The 27,187-nt window shown below is 39.9% G+C and overlaps 1 protein-coding gene across 2 annotated transcripts in view; it reads left to right on the top strand.

The window, feature by feature from the left end:
• Positions 1-27,187, top strand: part of tspan4a (tetraspanin 4a) — an 84,513-nt gene that overhangs the window by 29,872 nt on the left and 27,454 nt on the right. For both annotated transcript variants that reach the window (XM_088371815.1, XM_088371814.1), the window contains one exon: positions 20,352-20,543. In XM_088371815.1, coding sequence (XP_088227941.1) covers positions 20,352-20,543 — 192 coding nt within the window. The remainder of the gene's footprint in view (positions 1-20,351; positions 20,544-27,187) is intronic.

Below are 27,187 nucleotides of genomic sequence, written 5' to 3' on the forward strand. Positions count from 1 at the left end.
TGCTTATAGTAATGCTTGTTTTATAGTCCAGCAACTCCAAAAAGGTAAGTCTTTAATTTAGATAACACATGAATAACTTATAGGATTTTACTATCTCTGGGCCTGGTCCGCCCGCACCACATTTACATAAACAAAACTTTGCATCTCTTTCTTACAGTTATGAGTTCTGGACACGCACCGTTCCCCTCACACACAGACACACACACATACACACGCACGCACACATGCACGCATACACACAATCAAAAGCAACTGACTGTGACTAGATACTGGGGAAAAGCATCTTTCCAATAAAAGATGATATGATGTATGTCTCACTTCGAGGATGTTACATTTTAAAGTGGAACGGCTTGATTCGATAAAGCAAAGCTCAGTTTGAGAGGGTATGAACAGGTCGTCATTGTAAATGAGAAAGTGTTCTCAATTTACCTGGTAAAGTATTGAAGAAATAGAAAAAAATGAAACGCGATTCTTGTTGAAAGTAACAATCATTCATTAACTTGTCACAACAGTATATTGTCACTTTCATAAAAGAATGGCCTATGTTGTTTTTTTCCCAATTATTAAAAAATGAACCATATACTGCAATTTTTTGCAGTCAAAATATGACTTTGGTCATCATTTTACAAGGGCGACAATATGTGGTATCTCTTTAAAAGGGATTTCTCAGACTTCTGAAAAAAGGTATTTTTAACTTATGTTTATTAATATGAGCCATCGACCGGTTCACATTACATTGAGTCTTATTGATAAGTCCATGCTCGCATCTTTTAAAGCTAAATCGATTTTTCTGATTCAAAACAATTATTCGTTACATCGCTATGAGATAAAAAGATGATAGCCTGCTATTTTAGTAGACTGCAAAAATAGTCTTTTTTAATTTTTTTTACCAACAAACATAAAAAATCCATCTGCTTACTAAGAGCAAAAAGAAAATGGGTGGGAGGATTTTTCTGGAGCACCTCATGAAATACAGCACAGAAAGAAAGAAAGCAAAGAATCTATGTAGGGGGTGTATTTAAATGAAACCCAGCAAAATGAAACAGCCAGATGGCTTGGGGAAAAAAGACTGGGCATAGAGTGATGGGGAATGGGGAATGGACACTAACTGCCAGAGAGGATTTGGGATGCTGAGAGAACAGACAGATGGGGTGAATGAAAGAAGATGAGGGGTTGTGGGTACTGTTATCTTCATTACCCTTCTTTGTGTAATTGAGGTCCAATTGCAGTAGTGTGGACTCCATAGTGATGCAGCTGAGAGTCCAAAGAGGGTAGGTGCAGAAAACAGAGGATGCCTGTGTACCTTGGGACCTCAGCTGAATGCATGTAGAGTGGTGCAGAGCCAGAAGAGCTGGCGGTGAAGGGGAAGTGGAGCGGCGATGCGGAGGTTACACGAACAGGTGGGGTAACAGCAGGTGGCAAAAGGAAAAAATATCTCATGGCTTGAGCCCAAGCATTCTTAAGCATGCTGTGAGAACCTATTTGTAGTCAAATAATCCAGACTTTGAAATTAAACAATTCAGTCATTGTGATGTAGCCGGATGTTGTCCAAACCGCGGGTTTTTTGGATCCGCTTGCACTTTGCACTTTATAGACTGTCACTGTTGTGATGAGATTCTGTTACTCTGATCACTGTCTGTCAGGAACGGATGGAGCAGGTGACCAAATGCAGCTTGGACCAGGGTTTATTGGAAAAAACAAACTAACAGACTCGGCAAACTGACATGACTTAACAAAACAATAACTTGACTGACTGACCGGGACGTGAGACAAGATGACAGCAGGACATGACGACAACAAGACAGGACGACAACAATGATCCGACGGGGAGTGAGGGGCAGACAGGACTCAAATACAAAACAGGTAACAAGAGGCAGATGACTGTGGTTACATTGATTGAGGTGACACAGGAGGGGAGGGGCGACGCGAACAGAAACCATGGCAACCTAGGCACATAGCAAAACTGGGGATGAGATGTGACACTGTCAACAGTGGGAGAATGAGAGAAACAGCTGGGATGACTGTTTACAATGTATGAGGAATAGTGAGTTTCAAGAAGGTTAACACTGACTTAAAACTGGACTTCTTCTGCTCCTAAGGCTAAGTAGTAATCAAATTTTAAATGTGACGATGATTTTGGCTGCTACGAATAAATGAACCTGATCACAGCATTTACGTTTAAAAAGTGGGCTCTGGTACATACGCATATCTAATCGACACTTTAACAACCAGTACTGAGCCAACCACCAGAGGGCGAAAGCATGATTGCGGCTTCATTAAGCTTCCTAAATAACAAGCGAGTGCAAGCTGCAGGAGCAGTTAACAGCACAGCGCCATATAAAATTATACAAGTTATGTATGTTATTGTTATCTACCCTGTCATCTGGCACAATCTTTAAACCGTAATAACACACAGAGGCAAGTTAGAGAAATTGACTCTAATGATGTGGACACACTATCAATCTATTTCTGCACGAAAGACAGTTTCCGCCATTTATTTTTAATTTTTTTACATGAGACATTTCTATCAGTCTGCGCTTGTCAGGGCTACAGTTAAATTTTCAAATCTGCCCTGCCTTGATCTGCCATAATCAAACTCTTTTCCATTGGACTAACATTGTTATTGCTTTTTTATCATGTCGAAACCATAGCAAGGGTACAAATGAGAGCTCAGAGGCCTTTAAGGCAACTTTGTCAATTGTTAACAAGGTAAAACATGCAGGCCAAACACAAATGTTCTCATAAAATTTGCATTTCTGTAAAGAGACGCAGGCCATGTTTAAAAGCCTGCATGTGCAGCAAGAACCAAAACATGGCCCGCTTTGAAAACTCTCTGGAGTGCCAGGGAAGTGTATGGGGCGTTCAAGCCAATCTTCATCTGATGCTGTTACGGAGCCTCTTTTCACATTTTCTGTACATTTCCTATAGATAATTGACCTCAAAATGGGGACAGCAACATAAATCAACACATTCCTCAAGATTAGTGTTATGCAAATGCCGTAGTACGCAGAGCGACATGTACAAAATAAATGTAAGTTATTATCATTGTGCTCTGCTAGTTACTGAGGCATGATAATCAGTCATCAATCTTTTTGCAATTATAGACACTGTTCATCACTAGACTTCTAATTTGAGTCAAGATCCTGCCACTCTTGATGCAAGTAAAAAAAAAAAATCTCTCTCTTCAGAAGTCTTTGTGAAACTAATATCTTTGCAAATGATTTGCTCTAGTTAAATTGTATTAAATGCATCAAATAAACTTTACCAAATTGCTGTATGGAACAAGATGTCAAATGACATTTTGAATGTGATATTTGCGTTTGTCGCAGTCACCAGCAAATAGACTCAAGGCATTTTCTCATCTAGATAATTACAAGAGAGATCGGATATTCAGGTGGGGTTCTTTAATTGGTCCCTCAACTCACACCTTCAGACACTGACCTATGAACCTAAAATACAGAGCTCTGCCTTTGGCAAATAGATGAGAAGCATGTTAGTTATATTCACTGTAAATGGAATCAAGGCAAGATCAAACAAGAAGATCAATTGAATATTTGATACATTATATATACACCTCCATATACTCTGTTTAATGGGCAACACTACGCTACTGTGAAACAGGATCAACTGTGCATTGCGAAAACCTCCAGGAATGATTTTCTGCTTTGTTTTGGAATGGTCATTGTTGGTGTTGAATTGAATGAAAATAACCTTTTGTTTTGAAATACGACAGCGTGAGAACGTGGGCTGACTGACAGAAAGAAATCCAAAAATTGAAGAAAAATATTTGCAATCCTTTGAGATGTGCCTTGATGTGAGTTGAGGTGGCATGAGTCAAGACAAGGTAATTTTCAACCGGTCTACAAAGCCACTCGTTCACAGGGCAAGTGCTGGCCAGTGGTGCAGATGTGGTGGATGAGTGGGATTTTGAATCGAATTGTCTGTTGTGTTTCAAACGTCCCCCCACTCATAGATCCCAATCGCTTTCACGTTTCTCAACATATATTGATGTCATTTTGTTCCCCATTGTCTCTCGTATTGAAGCGGTACTAAAGCCTCATGCAGCTTCTTATTGGTGGGTGTGTGCGAAAGCATCAATACTGGATGAACTGTAAGTGTTGGCCTTTGAAGGTATAGCACGAGAATGTAAGGCAAGTCTTACAACCTCTTTACACACCACTTAATGTCAAACTGATGGACTGATTGTTCGTTGAGCTGGATGTTCTAATTACTCAGAGCTCAGACTCCTTTTCTCCTGTCTTTTTCTTGAACCAGTTCTTATTAGAAGGCTCTTTTTCCACAGGCATTTGCTTACAAATCTATAATCCATGTCACAGTTTCTTGGATATCTTCTCAGAATAAAATTACATCGTCATTGTCACAGGCTGCTCTGCCTGGAAGACTGTAGAAATACATTCATGCTCATAGTAGACATAAAATAAACATCGGCTGCACCTGAATTCCAGGGCGTAACGGCACATATTGGTTGTAGCCCAAGCACACACGCTCCCCCCCCGTCTTGACGGTGGCTTTGTTTGATCTACGCACTCGTTCTTCCCATGTACAAGTTTGATTCCAAAGCCATTTCATTTCTCTAAAGCACAGTTCATAGCAACCAGGTTTTATCCCCTTGTTTTCTGGTCCACTTCCCTGTATTTTATGCACAGGCATTTTGAAATATTCAGTGCACAACCTTCATTTTGCATCGGTGCTTCAGACCGGGTGGTGGGTGAGCAGAAAATAGTATGGAATCCTCCTTTTTGTTGTCAATACCCACTTCTAGCAAGATTAGTTTGGTTGAGCCTGCTTTATGTTTTCATCCACCCCCTTAACCACACAGTAACTGAGAGGATTGCCCACATTGAGGAAGCTGTTTGACATGGTAGCGATGATGAAGAAGTGGTAGCGGGTCTTGTTGTTGCTCAAGGATTGCAAGAGACTCTGGCAGCCGCTCAGTCCCCTACTACTTAGATCTGTAGCGACTGCAATTCTCCATCGTTAGGTCAGAAATACATTTCACCATTTCCACAAGACTGCTTTCCATTTCCGACGTCAGCGTAGTACAGGACAGGTCAAATCACAGTTTGAGTAATTCTATAAAGGTTAATTGGCAACAGAACGATCAGAAAATCAATTATAAAGGGTGTGACATTTTTTTAGGTGGGTTAAGATTAACTATAGTACCTTGATTCCAACTGTGCTATAAATTATGAAATTTCTGGCCTGATGGTGGGGGTTTCAGGTCTGCAGAGACGTGGTGTGGAGACTTAGCAGGGAGAACTTCCCCACACATACGTAAGGCAGAGAGCTTAGTGGAGGGAGGATAGATGACATTGAGGATGTGATTGTGAGTCTTGACAAGAGAGTAGGGAGAGGGAGTATGGTAGAGACACAGAGGTGATGTGTTAAAAAAAAGAAAAGCAACACAATCAACAAATTACAATGTCAGAGAAGTCAACTGGGAGAACGAGAGACCAACCTGAAAGATAATTAATGCTCTTATGTAGTTGTGGCATGAAAGAAATAAGCACTCGAGGGAGTTTGGGACATTTGTTTGGAAAAAGTGGAGACACATTTGGCCATATTGTAGACTACTGATCTTTTGTGTTTGAGCTTAAACAAGCAAGTTTGTGTTTCCCAACACTGACTTTCGAAGCAAACTGCACTGACTGTGCCACGCACAGAAAAAAAAGATTTCCTCACTTGGAGTGGGAAAAATGCTAGCTTCTAATTAGATTGAATTGTAATAGCACAAAATGATCTTAACAAAGCAGCTCGATCAAGGTGCTATTTTCTACAAATGCTCTATACTCACCCCCTGGAGGATAGGTCAAATGGAATTAAAAAAAGTATTTTGTTAAATTGAAAACAATAATGTCAATATTATGCTGACGCGACAATGTCCTGTGAAAAGGATAGCGTCACTGTCATTAACCATGGTGTCTCACTTTTTGAATGGACTTATTGCCCCCTCTTTTCACTTAATGGTACCTATTGACATTGGACTACTCCCTACTGCCTCTTTGCTTTCGGGAAAACCAAGTGCTATGAAGCACAAGTGGGTTTCCAACTATCTGATACCATGCGGGTGATTTGAAGCAGTGCTTTGATGTTGCCTTTTATGGATAAAATGGAAAAGCAAAAATCAAGAAAAATGCTTCCATTAGCTGACCTTGCTCCTGTGCCTCATGTGTGAACACGACCGTATTTTATAGTTGCACTTTCCACTTTACAGTTTGATTGTGTTGTTTCTTGGGTCCCTTAGTCCTCCCTTGAATGAATTTGCTCTCCAATCTGTAGCTTGTTGTTGAAAAGGTTTCCATTTTCAATCATTGTTCCCGTCTATTTGTGCGTTTTATTCCGAATGTGGTGTGATTTTCACACATTCCTGCTCCACTATTTACAAGTGAAATGCCATCTGCTTCAAAATGAGTAGAGCAATGTAGAACAGAGGCAAGCTGGCGCTGTGCAATGTAAAAGACCCTAATACTAATGGACCCGCCTGATGGGTTTTTAGTGCATATGTCTGTCCTAACATTTGTGTCGTTTTACTGCTAATTTATAAGACAAAAACATAGATGAACTGCCAGGTTAAGTCACTTTGTGAAAGCCCCGCACCAATGCCTTCAAGTCTTGGGATGGATACATGTGCATTGCAACCAGAGCTGTCCTGCAAAGACAAATGGCAATAATCAATCAATTGTATCAAAATTGAGTCTCTAGTCTATACACCTGAGACATCCAACAACCATGTATCAATGTAGTTGTTTAAAAGATAATTAAATACTTGGCTGCTGAAACATGGGTGCTCATCCATGGAATGGAATGAAGATATGGCATCATGGAAGGCCAGTTTGTATCAAATATCGAGCAGCTCATAGCCACACAGACAGGCCAGCACATGGAATTACCTGCCCCAGGGCCGACACAGGCAAAAAACTAAGGCCAAGACCTGTCCGCCCTCAGGGTCAGCACTGCATCTTCGGTAGCCCATCACGACGCCAATGAAGAAACACTGGAATATAAAATCAAAATAAAAAAAAAACCCTGCTAAACTTAATAAAAAACAAAACATTGAAGGCTAACAACAGTTGACTCTCTGTGTGCAATGTAATGTGCATAACAACTGCCTCCTGATGGCCATTAGTCACTATTACGTCCATGTCTTTATGTTTTTGACACTCTGATTATTTTTGTCATGCTTCTTGCTCTCCCTCTTTCACACTGGCCTTACCGCTCTGTCCCCTTTTTGCTCCCTTAACCCCCATCTTCTCCCCTTGACAATCATAATTTGTCATGCCACAGTGGTTCTTCTTGGTCTCCTTCTCTGTCTCTTCCACTTCTGATTTGTTATGCCAACGACATTCCCCTGTATAAGTCTCATTGGTCACTGTCCGCTGAGTTTTCTATTAGGCTCTCTCACTAAGCCCTCCTGTTCACTTCCCTCCCCATGTGTTTGATCTCATGCAGTCAGAAATTTGTTTTCTCGACAGCATGCTGCTGAGGTGTTTTTTTTCCCCCTCTGCAACATCTTTATCAGCAGAGAACACAAAGAGTGCACATCATCGAGGAGCTTCATATACGGTTCGCAGCTTTGTCCAGGTTTTAATTCAAGAGAATTTATTTTTTCTGCGTGCACCTTTCATTGCCTGTATGGAGCCTTGAGCTGAAGTCAATATTAGGTTATTCGCAGAAAGCATAGGCGTTTTTCCCTGTGTGCAATACTCATGTTCAAAGGCAACAGTGTGTAATGTGTCATTTACACAGAGCAGTGAAGAGACAAAACAATAGAACTGGCAGATCAAGACAGACAAATTGCATATCGTAGTCAACAGATGCCTTCGGGTTCTTCATCTCAGCACATACGGGAGTAAGTGCTGTTGATACATGTCAAGTATATCATCCTGGTGTTGCTGTCTTATAGTCGGTAACCTGCAGTGCATACAGTATGCTTTTTCAACTCACTTTATACTGCAGACTCCATCTCATTAATGTAGTGTTTGTTACATCCCCCTATATATTAAGAGCGAAAACCTTTGATACAAAACTGGTAAGTCACAGGTAGCCATGTACCGTATTTTCCGCACTATAAGGCGCACCTAAAAACCTCCAATTTTCTCAAAAGCCGACAGTGCGCCTTATAATCAGGTGCACCTTTTATATGGACCAATATTGAGCCACTACAGCAGGCGTGTCCAAAGTCCAGCCCGTGGGCCAAATGTATATATCTTATATATGGACAAAGTTTTAAAATGGGCCATTCATTGAAGGTCCGCCTTATAATCTGGTGCGCCTTATATAGGGACAAAGTTCTAAAATGGGCCATTCATTGAAGGTGTGCCTTATAGTGCGGAAAATACGGTAATAGAAATGTTGCATTGCTAAAATGAAATGCAAGTTAGTTAAAAAAAATAATAAAAAGCCACCCGGGCCAGCAAAGTGTTCTCTGCTGGCTTAAACACTTAAAACACTGATCACATTTTACTACCTAAAAGTTTGGTTTTCTCTTCATTTTGGAATGTTTGATGGATTTTCTTTTGTCCAATCAAATGCCACCCTGCATGTGTTGCCATGTCACTCATGGAATCTGCTCAAAGGACTGCTTTTTTTAAAAAAACAACTCTGATAGCAAATCTGTCAATCTCTTGTGATCTCCACACATCAATACATACATTAAATAATCTAAGGGAATTATCTCTGAACAGTATGACAGTATTTAGTTTTTGGGTTTTGTCGAGATGTAGATACAATTATATGGATAATAGACAAATATTGATTGTGAACCCAAATCCTACTTGGCATACGTGCATAATGTTGCATGGCTTTTTTGTGTTGTATGAATGCTTTCTTTGATTGTGACAGTATTGTGGTGAATAAAATCATGTTAGTCCCATTTGGAGGACCAAAACGCACCATCCGCCACTGATAAAAAAGCTGGAATCTCAGGTTAAACTCACCTGCAGTGCTGAAAAATGCATCAGAGCGGGTTTCCTGTTGCTCAGTGATGGCTCTGTAGCGCGTACTTAGGCTCTCTATATCAGAACTCTGTGGGTCATAAACTGCGAGCTCTCGTGGCTCTACGACAAGGTGATACTTTATGCTCCTCGACTCCACATGTGGCCAACAACAAATCAAAAATATCCCTTAAGGCACGTTTCATATATACTTTGTAGAATGACAGACAGCATTGTTGGAAAAATCCAGTTTCTTTATTGTTCTGCAAAACTCACCCATTTCATCAAGCCAGCAATATCACAGTGAGACATCCTAAGGATTTATAAATTGCAGTTTCTAAATGGGGGGGAGGAGGGGTACAAAGTTATCTGACCCTCTGTGAAAATGTAATGGCCCCCCTGAGGCTAATAGTGAGTTGTGCCGCCTTCGGCAAGAGTAACTGAAATCAAACGTTCTCGATATTTGGGCAAGAGTCCTTCACACCGTAGTGGAGGAATTTCAGACCACTCTTTGCAGAATTGCTTCAACTCTGCCATATTGGAGAGTTTTTTGCACATATTGGGGTTGTTAAGGTCACACCACAGCATCTCAATTGGATATAAATCCGGACTTTGACTTGACTACAAATGTCGTTTTATGGTGGACGTGCTGGTGTGTGATGGATTTTTGTCCTGGTGCATGATCCATGAGCGTTTGAGTTTGAGGACACAAACTGATGGCCGGACATTCTCCCTCAGAATCTTCTTCTCATACTGCCACCACCATGCTTTACTGTTAGAATTCTATTATTTAATTTAAATGTTTAAAAATAGTCTGTTGTCATTTGATTTGATAATTACTCTCTACGGTCGAATAAATACATCATTGCGCAAGAGCAGTTTATACCACCAGCTGTATCTTGAAGTGCTTCCCATCGGTGCTCTTATAATCTGTAGAAGACTTGGATTACAATTTAATTATTCCACATTGAACTTCAAGGGCACTTTCCTGAATACTTAAGGGAAGATTTACTCAAAGGCTTGCAGATGAACAGGTGTAAACTTGATTGAGTATGTAAATAGTTGAAGAAGCTGATCTACTAGCCGCCAGTAGTCTGCAAAACATCCAAATTTGACACGCTATTCATTTTGCGCATTTTGATAACCCTGCAAGTAAATTAAATTAGCACACGCTTGTTTTGAGAAACCTTAGGTGAAGGGTGACGGCTGCATTTTTAAAAAAGTCCAAAAGGCAGGTGCAAAGCAGAAAACAAAGCGGTGTCATCATACGTATAGCAGACAAAAAGGAAAGGTGGAGCAATCGACTTCTTTACCATAACACTAATATTTGTTCCCTTCTTCCAGTAACACTCCCAATTCCGTCATTAGGATAGTCCAGTTTATATTCAAAAACTTGCCACGTAATTTTTGATCAGGAAAATATGAGCTTGCATTTACTAGTGCATCAATTTGTTTTGAAGCGATGAATCAATAACTACTTTCCGATTGATTCGTACGTGAAGAATTCTTCATAGTATTAACCTGAACTAAGCAAACAGAAATAATGTAAATGCTGATCTCTCAGTATTCAGATAATAAAATCAATAATGTGCTTCTGTCGTGCGTGAGTTGATGCCAAGATATGTATAGTACGTATATCTACCTTAAGAATGTTTACAGTGTGATTTATGGACATTTTCCCACAGTTGACATAAGGGAAATAAGCTAAAGCATATTATGTGTTTGTAAGCTAGTCCCTCCACTCTGACTTTGCGGTGGAAGTGGAGGACTGCTGTCACCATGTCTGACAAACCAGGCGCCGCGGCAACAAATCAGTCTCCCAATCCCAGTCGATATAATGAGACCAGACCTGTAGGCAGCTTGAGGCATGCATGTGTGTGCATGCACGCCTTTCAAGGTTTATATATGTGTGTGTTCCCAGCTGCACAGAGAGCTGAAGTAGGGAATACTCGTGAGATTAGAGATTTATTGATTACCCTTTGCAGCGTCTTAGCCCCCCCGCCTCCCTTATTTCCCTCTCTTTTCCCCTTTCCATCTTCCATGGGCCTTCTATTCTTTACTAGTTAATTTATAGTAGAATGTGGAAGGATATGTTTTGGGCTCTGCAGGTTCTTAGCTCAAGTGACTTTTCTCCTTGTTAGACATACTTTCAGGGGCATATTGAGTGCTTAAAATGTGAATATGAAGTCAACAACCACTTAAAGCAAGAAGGGAGGTTTCTCCTTCAGTTTAAATGCTCCATGACACGCTCCTGTTTACACACCATTAAAATGTAAATGCAGATTCTCCACTGGCTGCTGCTGTTCCAGTAATTATGTTCTGATTGGCATAAAAAAAGCAAGACATATAAATGATAAAGCAGATTATAGCAGTGTGGTGAAAATGAATGCCGAGGAAAGCAGGAGGTGAGCACGTAGGTATTGGCTTGACAGTTTCTCCTCAAGTCTGCTGCAGGCTGCTTTTTTTTTCTTTTTTTTTTACACCATGTGTTTCTCTGGTGATTTCCCACATAGTCGAACCTGCATTGTATTGTGGCTTCTTGCTGTTGTGATGAGCAGCAAGTCTTTAGCACTGCCAACTTTTCAACTGACTGGCACCCATATCTATATCTCCCACACACCCACACACACACACGACGAGAACCTCTGCTACGGTGCAAAACGTCCAAATTTAGATCAGCACCAAATCATCTCTTCACCGATGCCACTGATTTATTCATTCATTCCAATTTGCAACAATCTGCCGACCTACATTAAAATACATAATGGATTCAAAGGTGTACTTTAATGTCACATTTTTAATGATTAGCTTGATCATTCTGGAATAGTCTTGACCGCGCATGGCATGGCGTGAAAAACATTACTGTCCAAGATTTACATGAGTAAAGCATTAACATGAGTTTCTCTCTTGTGTAATGGCAATTGTTTAAGTCCTACATAAGGGAATATCTCCAGCTTCTTTGGGAATTGTGTGTTGTGATCTCCATATTCTTCTACAGTATTTGGCTTCGAGGCCAAACACTGTTCTATGATGAGCGAACTGCCATGCCATGGATCTACATTCAAATATCTGGTGGAGGCTAGGGTAGCTATATTTATTAATCCACCTGCACCTTTTCGCTAGATTAAAAGATATTCATGACTATAAAGCATATCTGAGCCTGCTTCTGAGCAGAACACGCACAGTATGTAATTTACATTCATGAATTATCTATGTGCATGAGTCCCATCATAGAATTCAAGGGGAAAGAGTCTATGTACATAATTTAATAGACCATTAATATACATCATGCTTTGTATATATTCTCCTTTATTGATGTCAAAGCCCCAACACACATCTGCATTATTATCCAGGCCTGTACTTAGTAATTGCTGCATTCATGTTTTTCAGGCTGAGATTAAATTTGACGGATAAGAAAATTGTAACATCCATTAAATAGCGACCACCTTGAGAGTCAACTACTCGCTGTGCAGTTTGACTTCCTAGGTTAATACTCAATTCACACGGAGGAGGAAATTTAAGGATTATAAGATCATCTTGATCCTTTTTGCTTTTCTTTTGTTTTTAATCCCGCAAAGCTCAAACCCTAGCGAAAAAAATCTTAGTCACTTGTAAAGTCCGATGGCATTTAAGATTTTTCGGCATTCATTGCACGGTGTCAAGAAAGTGAATTGGACTGAGATGTAAAAGCTTATTGGAGGTCAGGGGATCATGACAAAAGTCTGACTGGCGTTTTATATTGAAATATTACTCGTTGGAGCTTTCTGCTGTCAACTCCCAACCCATGAAATCTGTCTGGCGACAAGAAAGGCGATGTAAAGAGACTTTTAATGTTTCTCTCCAGTTAATGGAGGAACAGTAATTTCCAGAATGAACAGACATTGTTAGAATTGTATTGCTGAAAGTAGGTCAAGTGTGTCATTTTCCCCCAGGTGAGGCTTGGCAAACAAATGAACAATAAGTGGCAATGCAGTTGACTGTTTGCTGGCTTTACAGGCTCGAGATGGATGGTCATGAGGAAGTTAACATGTTTCAGTCAGAATCCAGTATTGCTCCCTGAGATGGGGAACCTCAGGCCTGCGGGCCAAGGTTCAGTGAGCGCAACATATGAGATTAAATGCTACATCATATAGCGTAAGTACGAGTGACAGCATGTTCATGCTGCAAAAATTGCCCATTTCAAGTTTTTTACCTATATATAGACATATCTTCTTTTCCAACTGCACATATCAGACCAAGGCTACTTTCCTTTGCTTACTTTTATGCACTTCTATTATATGTACCCTTCCCTATGAGTTCACCTTGTTGGTAGCCATACTGTGAAGGATAGTTCGGTGTGAGGCTTGCTAGTGAAAGAATTTAGGAAAGAGTATTTCAAAAATTCTTTTGTTATTGGCATATTTTAAAAAATAATCAATTTGATAGTGCAGGGAATATTAAACGTACATAGAGTGTGTGAATTGTGAGGGCTACAGGTAATGCTCATGAAACAGTGACCGTGAGAGAATAACTACATCACAATAAAGTTCATGACAATGCACCTGAATGACTTGATCTTCAGGGGTGATCTCAGTGGCATCTTGACTTTGTTCTCCAGCTGTGAAAATAGCATTTCCAGCCCACAATTACACAGTCAATGACAATACTCTGAATCCTGTTTAAAAATGGAGCTTTGACTGGCCATATTTTGTGCTGTTGATCTCTGACCCTTAGAGATATGTGGAGAATGCCAATATGATGGTCTGTTATAATGAGCTGTTGCAGCTGGTGTTTTAGTTAAATAGCACATTTCATATAACTCAATGTGCAGAGCTTACAACACACAAACAGGTGTGTGCTTTAAGGCCTGCAGTGTGAACAGAGCCCATATGTCATGTTGTCATTTTTACAAATCTTTATTTGTCCACTTAGTATGTCAAGGTAAAAGCAGTGTGGCTGGCTTGCCGAGGCGATGGCGGTGATGAAAAAGTCCAATCTCGAGTCCCATTACAGTTTGAAACACACTGAACTGGATGGGCTGTAAGGACAAATACGAAGCAGTTAAAGTAGCACTCTATGTCTGAGTGTGGGTGTCCGACTGTCAGCTTCTATTAGACCACAGAATGACAACGTTGCAAGGGCAAGTTCTGTGGTAAACAAATTGATAGCTTACAAGCTAGAAGTTTGCAGAGGACCGCCTTGTTATTGCCGTGGAGCTGCTCACCCACAACAAGCCTGACTGGGAAATTGTTTTACGAATTAGCTGCGAGTAGAGCGTCATCATTATCTCTGATATCTGATGTCTGGCCAAGAAGAAGCACTTCATCCTTTTACTTAAAAGGAACGATAAGCAACGTAGTGATTGGAGACTCTTTTTTTTGAGCTCTGAAATTTAATAGTAACAATTATATTTTGTAGTTGGTCGAATGTGTTAATAACACAAGGAATTGATTTGCAATAGGTAGTGTTCCTAGTAATACGACAAGAACAAGAACAACATCAACAACGACAACTAAATCTACATTTAATATGGATACATAAAAGAAATGAAAATGCAGTTGTGCTGTAATATTGATCAAAAACTGAAGAATAATAACACAACATAGATGTGCAAATAAAACATGGCAAAGTGTTTATGCTACAGGCCAATTGTAGTAACTTTCTTGATTTTGAACTCCCACTTCAGGTCCTGAGAGATTGTACTTTTCAGGAAGCTCAACAGTTGCCACGGGGCATTTAGGAAAGGGGAAGGTGTTGTGAAGGATTTCCCTTGAAGTCCACAACCTACACCAGCATGGGCCTATTGCCTGTCGATATGCAAACCCGTACCATCGTCAATGAGGCTGAGGAGTGTGTGTTCTCATGCACAAATATCAGGAGCTTAACAGCTGGATATCTTGAGGACCAGTTGTTTGTAGAAAGAAGGAAATGGAGTGGACAGAGGAGACATCATTGGAGAGGACTCAACAATGATTTTATCAAGTTATGCAAGCTTTGGTTAGAATTTATTGTATTCTTTCTACAACACCTTTCACCTTGTACCTGGTGACACAGACTTATTCAGAAAAGAAGTGAGTTAAATATATCAGGACATCAGAAAAGGTACATTGTCCAGTGAATTGGTTACTTGGGTCCATGTGACATTGTAAGCACCATATAATGCTCCAGATGTACTCATGGACTTTATTCATTGCCATAATGCCTCAAAGGTTTTTTTCGGATCAGTACTCAAAGTGAACTTTATTGACTGCCACCATTATCTACATTTCAAGAATAAAATGGGTGATAAAATCACATTTGTGAGAAGACAACCGCAGCACCTTGATTTTGCTGCAAGAAAGACTCTAGTTATATATTTCTTTTTTTATCTAAGGGTTTGGATCAGAAAGCCTTTTTGTCAGTCGGGGTTGTTGTTCAGGTGGCAGATAAATAATGAGGATGGCTTTGAAAGCCTGCAAGTGGTAGCTTTGATTTGTCTGGCCCTTTGACATCCCTTAAGTGCTTATTGGTACAAATGATGAATGTGCTTTTTTACGTAAAGCAAAAAAATATGACACTTTTACATCCCAATCAGGCAGGCAATCACAAATGATTAAATTCACATACCTATTCATATTATTTTTACTATAATTATTGTTATTGAGGAACTACTGCAGCCTCCTGCTGATGAGGAACAAGGGCAGCGGCTTGTCACAAAAATATTATGCGTGGGCAACAACTGTGTGATATTGGTTATTTGCTGTATTTTTCAAATCACAATAAACATCTTTATGACACTGTGTCAAAAGATTTTTCACAGTACAATATATGCTGCAAACACATGGAAATATTCAACCAAAAATAACACGGAACCTTGGACGCTGCTTGCAAAATATGCAAAGCTATCTTCACATACAAAACATTACAAGAAAAATGCTTAATTTTTTTTTTTTTAGCCTGACTATGATGTTCCGTCTTACACACGGAACACAAAGAAGAAAAAAACCCAGCTGACTCCTTTAGGGGAAAAAAACATAGTTATAACTACATTCAGCATAAAGGTGAGTTGTATTTTTCCTCATTTGTTTTTATTTGCTCATCTTGATCCGGAAAAACAATTCTTATGTGAAACCAGTGCGTGCTCTAAATTGTTCTAAAAAATCTGTAATATTATACCTTTCCAAGGTCCTTTGCAGCGGAATACCTACTTAAGAACCTGGATAATCACCAAAAAAGTGTTTTTATGAAAATCACAACACAACCTTGTGAAAGGCCTTAATGCAAAGAAAAAAAAAATCAAGGCTACTGTTACGAAAGACGCTACTGGCCAATATTCATTCCAGAATCTTGTGAAGTTGATTTTTAAAGCAGTGAACTAATATAGATATATATATATATATATATATATATATATATATATTCCTTGTTCAAAATCATTTTGTAGGTAATTTTTGGTGCCCTTTCATTTATTTACTGTACATATTAAGCATATTGTCTGTAATCTTTTTAATGATATAACTGTTACACTCATCCATTAAATGTTATGTAATTTGGACTGAAGTATAATTCTTTCCACAATTCAACAAGAACATTGTGAGGGAAAGAGGGAAATGCTTATTTGTGTGTCATAATAAGCCGCTTCAGTGAACACATTTGGATAATGGGTTGTGGCATGGCATCTTGGGCTGACACCCAATGTGATTGCTCTTACATTGAGTGGTTGCTCTCCCATTTAGCTTCATTGTGTTGTTCGAATGAAGCTTTGCTATCATGAAGGGCATTAAGTTGCCTAATTTTCATGTCCAGATGTCTTGCTCTTTGGAAATAGACACGGGAACGCTCCGATTTTACATCACTTCTCCAAAGATTTTCTCCCAGAAAAGTTCAACCTGTCTATTAAGGGTGGTTGTGTCGTGTGCACACAAAATAACCAACCAAAATATCAACATCTGGCAAAGGAGAGGCAAATTTTATACCTGAGACGACTGGAGCCGTTGTTTTACACAGATACATTTTTTTCTTTCTGGATTAAAATGCTCATTAAATGCTCATTTACTACACTTGTATAGTTTTACAGGCACTATTCTGCACAACATTTAAACATTTGGATGCAACTCAAAAGTCTGCATCCACATGAACACTGCAAACCCGTGAACATGTAAATACTGTATTCAAAGGAAACGGCTGTTTAGATGCTTATTTAGATTGCTTGAAATGAAGGTGAGTGTGCATCGTTACCGATGCACAATGTATCAGCAAGTGACTCCTCTATTCTCCGTAATGTCAATGCCAGTTTATGACCTATTTAACGTATCCTCAATTATATATTCCACCCTCCGTTTATTCAAGGAATCATTAAAATCACTAATAAACAAAGAGGAATTTAAAATTTTGGCGCCAGAACAGTGTCAAAAGACACCGACATTCTCAACAAAAGAGGGAAAACTGCCAATGAGCTAGTACACAAGCAAAAGCTATGGGAGTCGAATATCTTCTGCTTTGCCTTTCTCTGCATGTGAGTTGCCCTTAAGAGATACCAAAAATAGAGAAATTGATGAGAACTCTGTGGGAAATGATACTGTTTTTCTCTCTCATCGCGGTTTGATAGACTGGCAATAGTGTCAAATCTTTCTATAAAAACTCACCCATGAATCAGTGTTCTTTCCATTGTGCCGTCATATCCATCCGTCCGTCCATCCGTCCGTCCGTCCGTCCGTCCGTCCGTCCATCCATCCATCCATCCATCCATCCATCCATCCATCCATCCATCCATCCATCCATCCATCCATCCATCCATCCATCCATCCATCCATCCATTTTCTGAACCACTCATGATGTATGTAATAATTACTCTATAACCTTTATGTACTTTTAGTACAGTCTTTGTGAATGCAAAAAAAATGGTGGTACATTTGATATGGAGAATTTTTTTTTACTTGAATGAAATTGCGCTGCACGTTTGCGGAATATGAGTACCACCCATGTTATTATACCTTCTCTGATGAGCACATGACCTCGAAATGTTCACCGTCATCTCGTCCCATCAATCCCTTTCATCCTTCACCCATCACTCGGTAGCCAATCTTCATTAGACAACACACTCTGTGCTGTAATAAGCCTTTGTTGTGAGTCACACTAACCCCAAGACCCTTAATTTGCTGTCTGCTGAAATCTCCAAACTTTGGCGGATTGTGAGTAAAATCAACCACAGCGGCTACTTTAATTTTCACCTTGCCCTTCTTCCAGTGAAAGAACTCATTAAAAAACAACATGTATTAAAGCTATGAATAAAAGAAATAGTGGGAAATAGTAATCATGTCTTCAGTTCCGTAAATCTTACAGCCTTCTAAATCTTACAACCCGTAATTGATGCACATCAAAAACACACAGCTCCCCCCAAGATCTTCTGTGTTCCTTACAAAATGGTGTGCCTAATAAAAAATATATAGCGGTTAGAAAGATAATCAGCTCCAAGAAGTGATTTGCTCTCTGAGCAGCTGGAGTGTCCACATATGGCTTTTAAATTTTAAAAACAATTTGCTCGTTAGTCATGTTTTTGATGGGAAACTCATTCATCTTTAATCTGAAATTAAAACCCCGTCAGGAAAGTCGAAAGGGTCCAAAGCATGTTTGAATGTATACGTGAGAAAAACAAAAGTCAAGTAAATGTCACTGTTATATTGTAAAGAATGCTCTTGCTCATCTGATTCAACTTCTTCTGCTTGTTAGTAGTAGCACAACAAGCTCCCAAAGCATCCAAGACATTTGTCAAAGCAATGAGGGCTAATGATCGCATAGAAAAGGGGATGTTGAAACCGTTCAAATACACCACTCCGTGAATTGAAATTCATTAAAACCAATGGGGCCATTTTACTGGAAGCCTTACCATAAGTTCCTCCCACATTCATCCCCACAGGACAGGAATAAAGTGGATATATATGTGTATATAATATAAACTAACATTATGTTTATCCTTGAGCCTTCAAAATCATTGTGATGGAACAATGCCTTGTAATGAAGAGAATATTCTCTCTGCCATTGCCATGATTTCTTACAATCGTGCTGGATTAAATAAAGAAATACAATCACTTTATACACTTTTACATTCATATACACAACTAGAACATGCGCCAAGCAGTTTGAGAGTTCTGTGCCTTTCTTAAGAGCCCCTCCATAGTGAATGTTGACCTAATGTCCATACTTTGGATTTTAATGGGTCTCCTGCTGCAACTGGATGGCAATCAATGCAGGGTGTCCCCGACCTGTCACACAAAGTCAGCGAGTATATGCTCCAGCTCCCTTATGACCCTAATGAGGATAGCGCTACAGAAATTTGATGGATGGATGGATAGATGGGTCATCTTCTGAGCTACTCATCTTACCTGGGTCTGACAGGTGAAGGTAAACGTCATAGATGTTAGGTCTCTTCCCTTCAAGTTACAAACCTTGTATGACTTGTCAAATCATGGATATCAAGTCAAAGTCAAGTCTTTCAGAATCGTTTGCCAAGTAAGTCGAAAGTCGTAAAATCAGCAACTCGAGTTGGTATGAGTTCAAGTCATAAGATTCGAGTCCCTCAACTCTGCTCTGATAAGATGTCGGTCAAGACTGATCTGTGCGAGGCAGCAGCATGCTACCGCTGGTAGTACAGAGTGATGAAAATTATTTTTAAAAAAATGCAAGAGCGGTACTAGAATACATCAACAAATATAATAAATACAATTGCACCTCAAAGTTTTTGGGCCGCTTTTTTTTTTTCCATATGATTGAGCAATATATTTGAACGACAGCAATATATTTGAATGACAAAGGAAATCTGAGTCTAATATGCTAAGCTGACTGTTAACGTATTTGGTAACTATAATTGGGTTGCAAAAGTCTTTCTTTTGTGGTGAAAGACTGAAGTGAAGTGCAAGTGATGTTTTATTCTAATGCATACACCCAAATGATTGATTGATGATTACTGTCTGGCAACAATGCGAGCATTTGATCGCTTCCGAATTGGCTATAGTCTGGTTTCATATCTCAATCAAGGAGTCCGTATCTCGGCCGAAGTCACGCAAGGATTTACGGTCATAAATTGGAGCAGTTTTAACATTTACGGTTGTAGGTTCTGATTGTTGACTGTCCCTATTGACACAAACCACACCAGGCTAATCGGTTGGAATAATCTTTTGCTGACTTTGATCGTATATGGGGTGGGGAAATGTTCAAATTTTGCCCGATGGTTGATATGTGTGTTCTCGATGTGTTGTGACAATTTGTTTCTACAGTTTGCTCATTGAAACATTGTTTTTGACTTTTCATGAAGGTCATCACAGACAATGCACCTTGTTAATCTGTCACTGTTTTTTTTTTTTTTTTTTCAAGCCACCAGCTGTGAACTTTTCTCTTTGTTGCTCTGCTGACAGTGTCATGTCTCTTGTGGTCCCTGTACAGCTGGGCGGATGTGGCATACTGGGGGTTGGCGTTTGGCTCTCAGTGACCCAGGGCAACTTTGCCACCCTGTCGGCATCTCTTCCCTCCTTGTCGGCAGCCAACCTTCTCATCGCGCTGGGAACCATCATTATGGTGATTGGTTGCCTTGGCTGTGTGGGGGCCGTCAAAGAAAGCCGTCCTCTTCTGCTTGCAGTAAGTTATTTGTCCTCATGGCACCTGCTGCACAGTTGACACATTGGTACGCTTTGCAAAGAGATGGCGATTCAATGGATCATAACACTCGTGACGTGTTTCAAAAGGTCTCACATTTAGTCTAAAGTGGCCGCTCTCTGGGTGACAGCATGCTTGTCAGAAAAATGACCTTGTGCTTGGATAAATCTATTTTAAGTGTCAGATGGATAATCCAACCAAAATAAAACAAAGCTTTTATCACATAATTTCTATTTGACACTAAGATGCTGTGTGAATTTAAAAATGCTGCCATTTTGCTCTGCATATATTCATTCACACAAGTATGAAAAAGAGAATACCCGTGACCTTCAGAGTCTATATATATGGCAAATATCAGCGCTAGAAAGTCAATAGATAAAGCCACATAACTCCAAACAACATCGCGTAATCCCTCAAGGAACCTGGTCCGTCATAAAATGCAAATTCCTATCCTAGAACTACTAATAGCAGGCCAATATTAACCAAAGTCCCAAATGCCGTTTTAGCACCATTTAATATAAATGTAAAGACTCTTATTCTGTTTATGATCATCTTTATGCTGTAGCGTATTTCAGCCAGGTTTGGGCAAGAGGCAGAGTTGAAACGGGTCCTTGCGAGTTTGTAAAACTCAAAACCATTTCTTCAAAGTACTTTAGTTTACCTCACTAATGCTGTCTTGGCAGCCTCCTTGCAGGAGCGGGTTTGCCAAGTCCATGTGGCAATGTGTGACCCGATGGTCCCAACTGGATTTAACAAGATGTGTTTCACAGAGTTCCATACATAAAAAACATACGCGAGAGAGCAATCTCCTCATGTCTATTTAATTACCCGTGCCAAAGAGGCAGATTCTAACACTGCCTTTTCTAAGACTGGAGGAACTGGAGCACTATCATATACTCTCATCCAGAGCATCCCAAACATGAGTGATGAGTATTCTGTCCATAGGAAGGACTGGGATGTTTTCAGCTAACAGGAATTGTGTACCGCTCTTTGTGACATGTTATTTATCATGCTTCGACGTGAGATTGTGAATAAAAGGCACACCATTGAGTCTGAGCATCTGCACGTCCAGCATCTTCATCTCCAAAGATCAAATCTCAGGAAAGCCCAATTGCATGGCTGTTGTCCCTTATTAAGGTCTTGAAATGAATGTAGTTTGTCCTCACCGACTTGTGTGAGCACTTGGTTACATTTGATTTCTTATGACAGTCTGGAGAGACGTTTCTTTCAAGAATCTATTTTTTCACTCTATATAGGTCAGTTGGCAGATGGCTGACATTATGTATTGTGTGGTTGAGTGGTTTGCTGATATGACGATTGTAGACCAACTGCTCCAGGGTGGCGGTTAGGTGATAGTATGGGCTGCCATTTGTAATGGACATTGAGCACAGGGGCATTTTATTGATGGCATTTCAAATGTGCAGCGATACGGTGATGAGATTCAGGGGCCCATCACTGTGGCATTCATCCACAACTATCAGCTTATGAAGCAGCATGCTCATGTCATATGAATCTGGACACAATTCCTGGAAGCTGAAACCATCCCAGTCATTGCATGGCCAGCATACTGAGCAGACATGTCCCCCGCTGAGCATGTTTGTAATGGGTCAATATGAGTGTTCCAGTTCCTGCCATCATTCTGCAACTTTGCACAGCTATTGATGAGGATTGGACTAACATTCCTCAGGTTGCTATCAACACTCTAATCACTCCTTTTAATGATAGGTCGCCTGACGTTCTGAATGCACTTTATGTCCATCGATGTTTTATGTTACGTATGTTTTATGTGTGATTACTGGTTTACGGAATAAATTTGACCCGTAAGTCAAGGCAGTCATAAGTGACACGTATCACAATGTTATCACTAATTTGTGCATCGGATAAAATTCAATGCAGCTATGCTTAATTTTTGGGTGTTAGTACCTTTGCATGACAGTGTTTTAAGACACAGTACACGGTGGGAACTTTTTAACCGCAAGAACAGACACGTACAAGACAAAAATAGGAGGTTTCGATGCTTTTCAAGGATTTTAATGTAAATCAGCAGTCTGAATGTACAATTTCATTTCAAGTCATTGGTTCGCCTCCATTTTAGTCAACCTTGCAAAGTGATTAAATTCCGCTAATGCAGTGCAACGGTAAACAGCTTTAATGTGCAACGAAACAACGGAGGACTAAATCAAGCTGATGTTAAGGGTTCCGATTTGTATTCAAAATACAGTGAGTCTGCTACCCTCCAGGTAACAAACTGATGAAAAAAAATCTAATTACCAACCCAGTGAACAGGTCAGTGATAAATGTGTTCTCATGAGAAAATAGTAAGAGATGAGACAGAAATCAAGGCTCGGGCTACAGAAATCCCCACAGCAACAGAAATAACAAATTGCTCATTTCAAAGCATCCACCAAACATGGGAAGTCTTGCCGCAACATTAACTACATTAAACTGCCATGTTTTTTTTGGTCTCATTGATAAAATTGCGAAACCTTGTTAGTAGGGTGACCAGGTGTAATATTTTTTTAACCTAAAGAGCCACAAGGATTTTAGCACCTCAGTCTAAATGCCTGCGAATATTTTTGTTGATTGGGGTCATTATATTCTCAGAGAATTAAACTGGATTGTTTATTTTAGAAGATTTTTCACCTTTCAGTAGGCTACATAGGAAGGAGAGCCCTAACTTGACTGATGGTATGGAAGCACACAAGCCAGCCAAGAGTGGCTTCACTTGTTAATATTGGTGAGTGGCCTCTGCCAGCCAACATCGTTTGGTTGGAATTGCCCTTGTTAAAAATCTGGCAGGGTCAACCATGGCAAAAGGGTCCTAGGTGAGGGGCCTGACAAAGCACGGCTCACAAAACCCCTTATGATGAGTAATACAAATGGACTTGGTCGACCCAGGACACGATGGAAAGACTAAGTCTCTCGGCTGGCCTGGGAACGCCTTGGGATTCCCTGGGATGAGCTGGACAAAGTGACTGGGGAGCGGGAAGTTTGGGCGTCCCTCCTAAAGCTGCTGCCCCCGCGACCCGACCCCGGAAAAGCAGAAGAAGATGGATGGATGGATGGATGGATGGATGGATGGATGGATGGATGGATGGATGGATGGATGGATGGATGGATGGATGGATGGATGGATGGATGGCACTTTCAAACGTCACCGCTTCCTAATGTCCACTTTTGGAAAACCAAAATATGGCCACTCTGTTTTGTTATTGATTTTGGGATCCAAAGACTCCAGTGAAGGGTTTGGAAAGGACACAAAGCATATCCTGTTCATACAGGAACTTCTCAGCTTGATTGAACAACTATTGCTGACATGTTTGACAGTGATTGTGCATGCTCCAATAGCAAAAAAAAAAAAAATTAATGTCAGCAATTATTGAAGACGCTTTAATGTTTTCTATAGTTTAGCCACCTTAATAGAATGCTTCACATTGTGTGTTTTTCTTGTCATCCAGTGGTACAAATAATAGGAGTCACATCTCTGTGAATATGTGGAAAAGGAAAGCACCTTGTGCAAAGAAGAACAAACCTAAAAACCATGTTCAATATATAGTTGTTCTGTAGGGCTGAGTAGGTGTGGGGGAGGCAGAGAATGATTGATAAAAAATGGGACAGCAGGAATAAACAATTATAAACAGTATGGGATTAAGATTGAGTGTGATTCATGACATTTGCTCTACCAGTGGCCAGAGCAATTTCTCTGATGTCAATATAATGAGAGCAAACAAGTTATGAGTTGGCTTTAATGAGTGGCAGAGCACTTCTCGGGAAAGACACTTCCCTTCTCGTTCACCATACATATTAGGGTAATTAGCATGGAGATGGTTGATGAGGGACACCCACTGTCGATGCGGCAAATGCTTGTTGGCTTTGGTGGTTGGAAAGTAGCTAATTTAAAGCTTTCAACATTAGCGTTGTTGCTCTACAGTTTAGTAAATCAGCATTTTAGCTGTGCAGCTCAAAAACTACAATAATTGATTATTTATAGCAGTAATAAATTCAAACTCACAAATCTGCTTAAGGTCACTGTGTCGACTTAAAAGTAGTTGCTCAATGGTGTAAGGTCCTAATCAAGGAGTGATTATGTTCAGACTCATTTCAATGATGAAAAGAAAAATTTTTAATACATATTTTAAGCAGTTCTGCAATATAAATCAAAGTAAAACATTGGAATGGTATTATTGCCTTTTAGAATTGCAACACTTGTCTCGTTTCAACCAGTGGCCTGGTTTTCCTTCCCAGTTTTTAAGAATCAATCATTATTTCTGTCGTAGGCTACAAAGTGGTGCTCCGATCGAACAGCCACTATTTGTGATGAAACGATTTCCGTGTTCGGCATATGTTGATCAATGCCTTTCATTGCAATCACAAAAAACAATCACCTGCAGCCAACTAGAGACCAGCCTGTGTGCAGTGGAGCTCAGCATGTTACGGACCAAACCAGTAACTGAATCAAGTTTGTGCATTTTCTGCAGTCAGTTTGAAACTTTGTCCTGTTTTTGTATACAGTAATGAAGGGATGGAAGTTTGGAAGGTTTTTTTTTTCAGATTCATCAATAAAAAGAGTAAGTAATTCACAGATTACTCGATTAATACAATGGTAATTCATGAGCAGCTCTAAAAGTGAAAAATGTGTGGCGATCAGTATTTCCTGGTTTATAGTGACATGTTTTGCTAAAAAGTTAATCAGATTTGTCCTTGGGTTCAAACTAAAGCAAAACACCCTTTTTTTTCAAATCTGTTGATGAGGTATATTTAGCTATGACCTTGTTGCATAAAACTGACCTAAATGAATCTTATTTCCCATGAGGCATACAAAAGCTCATGAGAAAATCGGTAGAACAGTGGACCACTGGTTAGCACACCGCCTCACAGTTCGGAGGGTGCGGGTCCAATTCCACTGTTAAGTTTGCATGTTCTGCAAACCGTGCCAGCGTGGGTTTTCTCTAGGCACTCTGGTTTCCTCCCACATCCCAAAAACATGCTTGGTAGGCCGATTGAGCACTCCAAATTGCCCGTAGGTAGGTGCGAGTGCGGATAGTTGTTCGTCTCTGTGTGCTCTGCGACTGGCTGGCAACCGGTTCAAGGTGTCCCCCGCCTACTGCCCTATGACAGCTGGGATAGGCTCCAGCATGCCCGCGACCCCCGTGGGGACAATCGGTACAGATAATGGATCCATCCATCCATCCATTTTTTATCTGCTGTTTAGGTTTGCAGGGAATTGCAGCATTAACAGTGACATTCACTCTGTCACTGAGTAGGAACTGATTGCAAGTCAAGCAGTCAATAATGCATCTAATCTAACGAGATCCAATACCAATTTAAAATATATCAGTTTTCATCATAAAAAAACATTTATTTGGGTGTAGTTTATAGTGTACATCGCTCTGAATCATCATGCCTCACTAATACACATTTGTTAACCACAGCTCTCCCTGTGATGCAACGCAGTTTGGACACCACTGCAAACTATTATCATAATAGACATATTGTTCAATGAATACCTTAATGTTAAATATTACTCAAAACTGAGGGCTGTTATTTTTGCAAAGGCGGAACTTTTGATGCAGCCCTTGTATTAGATCTCATTCAACTGCGGATTTTCATAATATTATGGGTGGATGGATTTATTTGCCTAGGGGATATAGTAACCAACAGGAATTCAATTTTATATATGTGATATGAAAGAATGTTTTCACACCACTAAATTCCAACTGTCAATATGAAAGCCAGTTAAAAGGGGCATGGAAGAGCTGCAGCGTGTCTGTGATGGAATTTGGTCCTACTCCATCAATCTAAAGGAATGCACACTGTCTTGGATGACACTTGAAACAAGGAGGCAAGGAACCTCGACTGTCTGTCAGACTTCATCTGGGACCTTCCATATGGTTGCTGTTCGCTATCAAGCCCGCCAGCTGTCAGCTTGTTGCCAACTCTAGCGACTCCTTCGTGCCTTAGAAGGAGGAAGAGCGTTTAGGGTGGTATCTTCCGGCATTACAAAAAGAACACAAAAATACATGGATAGGTGTGAATAGGTGATTTCTTTTTCAGCAAATACTTATCATTAGATTCTATAAAATATGTTTGTTAGCAAATAAGTTTGTAATAGGTTATTTGTGAATCAACAGAGGGTTCACTGCACTTAATTTATCTGTATATAGAATCTTGGAGTATCTTATATTATACCTCATAGTATAGCCCAAGAAGAGTTGGCCTGAGTTTTCGATATTGTATAAATTGGGTTATTATAATCATTGTATCATTTATACATCGCTGTTGATGAGATTATGCTTCATGCTAATCTATATATTTTGGAGACCTGACTTGACTAAGAACGGTTGATATAAAATGGCGTTAGATGCACAAAATGGATGTTCTAATTTTCCAAGTTTGTAGAATCAGTTTTAATGTCTGCTTCTAATTTTATTCATTATTTCCTTATTTTATTGCATACTGTACCTAATCACATAGCAATTTATTGAATAGAGACAATCTGCTTTTTTAAACTCATTAAAAAATAATGCAGACAAAGTTGTTTGTTTGGCCCTCGGCAAGCGTTCCAGTTTCTCATGTGGCCCCTTTGCAAAATTAATTTCCCACCCCGACGTTGCCTTTCACAGTCG

The sequence above is a fragment of the Syngnathus floridae genome, chromosome 3 (genome assembly GCF_059516105.1).
Source record: "Syngnathus floridae isolate MCC-2025c chromosome 3, RoL_Sflo_1.0, whole genome shotgun sequence".
Classification (NCBI taxonomy): domain Eukaryota; kingdom Metazoa; phylum Chordata; class Actinopteri; order Syngnathiformes; family Syngnathidae; genus Syngnathus; species Syngnathus floridae.